The sequence below is a fragment of the Wasmannia auropunctata genome, unplaced genomic scaffold, assembly GCF_000956235.1.
Source record: "Wasmannia auropunctata unplaced genomic scaffold, wasmannia.A_1.0 LD336030.1, whole genome shotgun sequence".
NCBI classification, from domain to species: Eukaryota; Metazoa; Arthropoda; class Insecta; order Hymenoptera; family Formicidae; genus Wasmannia; species Wasmannia auropunctata.
The window spans coordinates 583,605-591,126 of record NW_012026860.1 but is presented as its reverse complement, the minus strand read 5'-3'; the positions used below and the strand labels follow the sequence as shown (position 1 = coordinate 591,126).

The following is a 7,522-nucleotide window of genomic DNA, read 5'->3' as shown; positions in this document are numbered from 1 at the left end:
CGATCAGGAGCGAATATAGGCGATAGACGTTGCGGGTGTTCTTCTGCAGTTTTCTCTGTGACACTCTGTGACCTGTGGTTTCCTGACCTGATCCACGTGTGTGTTAGACGTTGGACACACGTCGCGGTGTTAAAGGTATCGTATGCACCAATTTTTTTTTATATTCTAATATACATTTCAACATTTGTGTTTGAGTATAATTTGCCAACAAAATTGATTTTTTAAAGCACGATTAAAATTCAGCATAAACTTATTTAGAAGAAGGTATCGATCAAAATGTAACTAATCGTGTAAGAACAAAAAATAAAAGATTCGAATAAATTGAAAAATGAATAAAGACAATTTTGCTTCGTGATATTGTATCTTCTTGGTTTATTGGAATAACGGGATAGTTATGTATAACGGGACTTTGTAAAAGGACTTTTTTTTAATTATGCTTCGGCACTGTCGGCGAATGCTGATAATCGGCGCCGTCGTCAGTCACTCGAGCGACCGGAGCGACTATGGAACCGATTGCACATCTTGTCAAAGTGTCCGTTCCGAATTATCTGGCCGGCCTACCGATTCCTGATTCGATCGGCGGATGGTTTCGATTAGGAGGTAATTTCCACCATACATTTCCATGCCTTGCGTCAACAATTATATCTCGATTATATCGTTTTCCAGACTTCGACATAACCTCTCAATTTAAAGGAGTGTTCAATTCTTTTTAATTCATCTTGTTTTTACCTTTTTTTTCTTTACATCAGTGAAGGACTGGTTCGCTCTTCTGCCACCTACTGCCCTTCTCGCGGGTTTGGGATACATGTCCTACAGGGCGTTTTGTCCTCACGGCAGACCTGCGGTATGTTTTATTCCTATTTCTTGGAGAAAGAATCAAGGACAACAAGAGTTAGTTGGTCCGTTGATCCGTTATGATATCGTTGGAAAAGTTATGTAACTTCTAGATAATCATTTTTCCAAGAATTTGTTGTCAATTTGCCATAAATTTGTTGCAAACTAGATATACCTAATCTTATCGTTATTATAATTTTTTTATTATTTTGTATTTCATAATCATAATAATTAATAATAGAAATAAAATAGGGCAATATAGTAATAATAAAGGAAAAATAATTCATATACATGTATACTACATATATCATGTATATCATATGTGTGTGTATAGATTAAATGTGTAATGTAAAGTCATATGTAAAAAATACAGCGTTCCATTAAAAAAATAAAGTTGATCTTGAAATGACTATACTATATGATGCCCTTCTTTGTACTTAACATATTAATATAAACTATTTTTTGTTTATGTTTTCAAATTTTGCTAATAATTAAATTCATTACTTTATACAAGTCATCCTGTATACACATATATTATAAATTAATAGAATATCAATTAAATATTTTGGTTAACAAATTTTTATAATAATAATTGTATAGTCCTGATAATATATTTATAATTTTATTAATTTTTTCAATTATATCTATGTGATAATGCAATATTTATTTTATAGCCACATGGTTGCGTTAATCTCAAAGTAAAGAAAGACATTGCAAAAGTAGTGGATACTGTTGATATCGAAGATATCTCTGAAAAAGCTGTATTTTGTCGCTGTTGGAGATCTGAAAATGTAAGTTTTTTTACGGAATCAGAATCTGATTACGAAAATTATACATCTTGGTACTTGTTTTGTTTCTATAACTAGACAAATGGGTGATTAAATTAAATAAAAATTATTTCTATTTATTTTTTGTCAGTTTTTTGTAAATATGCATTACTTATATTTTTTAAATTTGTTATTAAAAATTGAAAGTGTGCATATGTAGGATCTCCTGTGCATACATATATCTCATTCTTAATTATTTTTTTACATATAGTGGCCATACTGTGACGGCTCTCATGGACGTCACAACAACGAGTGCAATGACAATGTAGGCCCACTCATCGTCACGAAGAAAGGCTAATTACATTGATTAATTGCTATGACTAATTGTTAATTTCTTATCACTGTAAGATATTTACATGCGCCATGCTGTAGATAAAAATGAGGAAAGATCAAGTAGATGAATCTTTATTCCTCTCTGTAGATAAATTTCACAAAACAATGTCTACCAATTTATTTTTTAAGAAGGTTGGTCTTTAAGGGAAGGTTTATAAATAAATTTATGTCCGTAATATATTTAATGGTTTTTTATTTTTATGAATAATGAATGAATAAATGATTAATATAATTAAAATAAAATGATTGAAATAAATATTTTACATATATCCCATCTACAATTATTTTTCAGTAAGATTTATACAAAGTGCTCTGTGACATGATCATCTTGTAATATCTTTACAAGATTATTAGAATATAATATTATGAACACTTGTTATTATCAAAAAGGCACGATAAACTTGATGTAAGCATTTTTGAATCATTTTATACAGAAAAGTAAGATATTTATTTTAATTAAAAATTTGTTTAAATTGATGTCTTATGGATAAGAAATTACACAATAAAAAAATTTATTTGTAATTAAACTTGATTTTTAAACAAAAAAAAAGATACATTTTTTATGATTATTTTAATATCTAAATTAAAAGTTTAATAACTAAAAATTAAGTTTTGATTAATTATGAGACAAATGCATTTATAATTGAACTTTATCTTTTTATATAACATAAAAACATATATGAAAAATCCATAAAATATATTCTATATCTTTTTCAGAAATATATTTCAAACAAAAATGAATAGAATCTGTTATTACGAAAACAGTAAAATAAAATATCAAATTGTAAATATTCTTACAGTATATGTAACAAGATAAAATATTAACATAGCAAAGATTGTGTTATGTACATAAATATAAATTTGATTTTGCTTGTTTAATAATTGTACTTACAATAAATAAAGCTTTTTGAAATTAAGAAAATATTAAATACAACACAGCATATTATTTCATTATATTTCTACTGTTACTGCTATTATCAAACATATTCAAATATTTCTGTTTTGTAATTCGGAAGTTAATAATTACTTATTACAATAATAATTTCATTTCGTAGTAACTTCCAGTATAATTTGCAATGATCCTTTGTTATGTATCTCTTCTATTTGCTGGAACAATCAATATATTATAAATCTTATATATTATAAACGTTAAATATAACGTATTTTTTTTAGATACGTTTCATAGCATTTTCATTACGATTAAATTAGTCACTGGTCATAGATTTTGAATATTGTGTAATTATGTACTAATCGCGTAATAAGATTCGTGATTTTATTGTAAATTGCTATTTTCCAAGATTTAATTAAAAATATTTTTCAGTAAAATAATTATCTCCTATCTGAGATATATCATTTTCTTCGTAAATCCACAACTTGAAGTGCCATTACATCCAATTTGTAGTGTCTTGCTTTCTGAAACAGTTGAAAAGATACGTAATATAAGTATTCGTGATAAAAGCCAGAATAATATTAATTATGTCAAGATCTTAAATTATTAATCATTAATATTTATAATTTATTTTATAATTGTATAACATATATTCACAACAATATATTCCACTTTTTTAAATTTATAATCATTCAAATTTTAATAAATTTTGTTAAAAATGTTATTAAATAAATTAACCATAACATATTTACTGTATATAATGGTGGTTCAGTAGGATGTGGATGAAATCCTGTATCTCTGCAATTTGCAATAAAGTCCAAGCCATAATCGGGTGTTAAGATAAAGAATCCTGTTCTGTAAAAAAAATATAATAAAAATCACAGTAAATATTAAAATAAGTTTCTAATTTAATTTTAAATTAGTAATTCTAAATTAAAAATAATTTTTACTTGTGTTTTTTATATTATAATATTTATTAGAAGGACGTGTCATAGGCAAAAAAAACTTAATCATAAAATTTACGTTTAAAGAGTCTGAAGAGGAAGTATATTAAATGAAATATTCATTTCAATTCAATTACTGAACATTTAAACGATTATTTGAAGAATTCAATAATACAAAATGTATACAAAAAGTTTTTCATACATACTCATCATATTTCGGCGCACAAACTATTGCTATAGCCTCCGCCATCATTAACTGATAAGCACAGTGCGTGTGAAGATCTACACTTGATAAAAATGCAGTTTGCGTAGGATGTGTCTATAACATATAATAAATAACATAATTATGTTTAAAATAGACAAATTTCTTAGCAATTTTCCAATAAAATAAAATTAGAAATAAAAATATAAAGTAAATCTTACGTACATGAATCCAACCGAGAGTGATAAGATTATGCTGATCTTGATAATCGAAGATATCTTCTTCGTTATGTGTAGTACAAGAATCTGAGGTTCCAGTTTGTTCCGGTATCAATAGATGCGTTACCATCAACTTATTTCGCTCCAATCGTCCAGCTAGAATGCCACATGTTTCTTTATTGCTCGTCGTATTGCTGAAAGCGAGCGTCAGGAAGTTGTGCATTAATTTGGTCGGTAGGATAATGTCGCGCAAGGATAATCCATTGCTTGTCAGTAAGGAAGGTTTTGTAGAACGATCCACTGTCGGCGTTTTTCTAAAAGAATATTAAATATCGCAATCCATGTGTGTATATACCTGTATATTAGTATATGTTTATGTATTAGGTATTTTATATACACATAAGAGAATATGTTTTTTTAGCATTTTATTAAATTCTAAAATTAATATTAAAACTTATGAAATATAACTACCAAGCGCAGAGGCTTAAATATTGCAGAGATGTACTTGTCATACTTTCAATAATAACATACTTTTATAAGCACAAGACTTACATATCCTTAGAGATTTTTAATGCTTTATCATCATTCGTAAGGTTTATCACAGTTTTCGGCGCAACAGAAGGCAAATGTTTTGTCTCCACTGGTACATTTGCAGTAATAGCAGCCTTAGCCGCTTTGACAGCAGCCAGAGCAGCCATTTTATTTCTTCTGTTTTCCTCTTCCTTTTGCCTGAACAAATGTGTAGTGTATTATACAATTAATTTCTTAATACAAATGATTAATTTCATTTACTGTAACACAAGATAATTAAATACCTTTGAAGTTCTTCTTGCCTCAAACGCTCCTTTTCAATTCTTTCTCTTTCCTTTAAATCCTCTAAATACTTATCGAATTCTGCTTGATATTGCTCCAATAACTGTTTTTTCAGTTTTTCAGCTTTAGGAATCACTGTTCGTAAAGCATCCCTATTCACCGCTCTATCCTTAGCTGATACAGTATCATATTGCGGATGGTCCCTTATTTTATCCACAAAAAGTCTGTTGCAATGGAAAATATTTAGCAACAAATATATAACAATATATAATTAGTGATAAGTATTTTTTTTAGAGAAAATATTGAAATTACATTTATCAATATTTAAAAATACATTCATTATATACAATGTAACAAGTTATTATTAATTATTACCTACGTTATAAATTTCATATATAGTATGAAGGCATTTTCGTAACTGCCATCTTGCATATTCATGTTTGCTAATCTGATCATTTCTACTCCAGTGCGATAATATCTAAAATTAAATAGGTAAAAGGATTAAACAAATATATTAAATAGCTTTTGAAATTGATATAATTATTGATATAATTGGTATATTGGTAATTATTATTACAATATTTCTATCAATTTATGTATATTCTGGTAAAAATTCCATTCGAAACGATACAATGTATTTTACTATGTATTTTTTGTCCTCGCAATTACGGACAAAAGCTGAAGAGTTGCAGAAAGTGCTGCAACTTCTAATAGAACAGTAAATGCAAAGACGATGGAGAGGCTAACTGCTTGTAATTGATTCCTTAATGAAATGGAACACATTTATGAGCAAACATAAGTACAAATCTTGTCCATTTCTACATACAATTTTGAATGTCTATTCGCATCTGATTATAAACTTGACATGATATTCTATCTGCATTTGCCTATTTCTAATGGGATTTTTACCAAGAAATAAGGATTTTAAACAAGATTATGATTATACATGAATTTATGCAGTAAAACAATTGCATATATTTTTGACAATAGCCATAATCCTCAAAAAGATATTTCCTAATTCTAAAGCTGTTTTACAATCAAATTTTAATCTGATTCCTTGTATTCAAATATTTGTTTCTTAATTCTTATTAATTTAAAAATTTCGAAATAATGTTTTTTCTAGTAGGATTTTATATTTCAATACAATAAATTATATATATTAAACATATTTTTTACCTTTTAGGCGCAATATTCGGATCAATTACTACTTTCGAGGCATTCTCCGTAAGAGCCTTGATCCGTTCCTTGGGATCTGTGATACCCATTTCTTTCCAGGACTGATGAGTTTTGTCCATTTTATAGGTTAGTTCAGCTAAACTTCTAATATTAATAAATAATTGAGAAATCTTCAGATTTTCTCAATTTTCCGATGTTATACATATCTTTCTCGGCATCATTTTGATGTTCAAGATGAAAAATATAGAAAAATATTAATTATTCAAGTTCTAGTTAAAACTCAAGCCGCACTTGACAAGTTATGATTTGTGCTCTTGATAGCCATAGCCGCCATAGCATTTGATAGCAAATTCGAGAGGTTTCTCTCTGTCTCTCTCTCACTCTCTCTCATTCTTTCCTATCCAGTGCCGTAAAGGTTGCTTTACATGCAAAAGATGTCCAAAGAGAAAAGCATACTTACATTATATATTTTACTCAATGAAATATCCAATAGAAATTCTGCTAAAAATGTAATAATGTTAATATAAGGTATTTTATCCGTCCAAATATTTATATTATACTTTTATCATTAAATAATTTCATATATGTCAGAGAGAAACGTGAGAGAGGCCACGCTGGCTTTTTGGGTGGCATCAGCGATCTCCCACGTACACTAGCGACCACGTCCACGTTTTCAAAAAAGGAACTACGTATGTACCACGTCTATCTTATAACTTTGTCGATCAAATCATAGTATTAGAACGTGGTTCGTGTCCGTGCTAATCGTGTATTATACCAGTCTCTGATTATACATACATATGTAATAAGTTATGTGTGAGTCTCTGCTTCTACAGTATTGTCGTTATTTCCGGAGAGCACACAGAACAATATACAATATGCTTAATATTGGTGTAATTATTCCTTCAAAATTCCATATAATTGAATTAACATCGCGGCGAGCGGCGAGGCGCGTAGCGCGCGCATGCGCGTGGGGAGGCCGTGCTCGGCGGCTCGACGGCCGTGGCGCGCTGACGGGGCGCGGGGCGCTCAGCAGTAGGGAATTGGCGCAGCGTGTGGATGGTACTGCATGGCGCGCTCCGGCGCCGCGAGCTTTAATTACAAATTATCGAACTCTATCAATCAAGCATTCGGAGAGTACGCATATTAAGTGCGCGTTCGGCAGCACGTACATTCGGCAGTGCACAAATATGCAGTGAGTGCATCTTTAGCAATAATACGCATAGTGTAATTAATAATTAGTGCGCGTTCGACAGCATGGCACGCATATAGATCGGAAGAGCACACGT

General features: G+C 29.6%; 2 protein-coding genes across 2 annotated transcripts; one reads left to right on the top strand and one right to left on the bottom strand.

Moving 5' to 3' along the window:
* Window positions 1–53: 53 nt before the first annotated feature.
* LOC105452543 (CDGSH iron-sulfur domain-containing protein 2 homolog) lies at window positions 54–2,100 on the top strand. Its single transcript, XM_011693745.1, has 5 exons — window positions 54–135; window positions 481–600; window positions 750–844; window positions 1,509–1,625; window positions 1,873–2,100. Exons 2-5 carry the CDS (start codon window positions 504–506, stop codon window positions 1,957–1,959), a joined length of 396 nt encoding a protein of 131 aa, XP_011692047.1. The 5' UTR covers window positions 54–135; window positions 481–503; the 3' UTR covers window positions 1,960–2,100.
* Window positions 2,101–2,930: 830 nt separating this feature from the next.
* LOC105452540 (STAM-binding protein-like A) lies at window positions 2,931–6,873 on the bottom strand. The gene is made up of 8 exons (XM_011693732.1): window positions 6,237–6,873; window positions 5,440–5,538; window positions 5,063–5,284; window positions 4,800–4,976; window positions 4,255–4,561; window positions 4,034–4,146; window positions 3,636–3,738; window positions 2,931–3,407 (listed from the first exon to the last, which is right to left on the bottom strand). The coding sequence occupies exons 1-8, from the start codon at window positions 6,353–6,355 to the stop codon at window positions 3,345–3,347; spliced, it is 1,203 nt and encodes a 400-aa protein (XP_011692034.1). The 5' UTR covers window positions 6,356–6,873; the 3' UTR covers window positions 2,931–3,344.
* Between the last annotated feature and the right edge of the window lie 649 nt (window positions 6,874–7,522).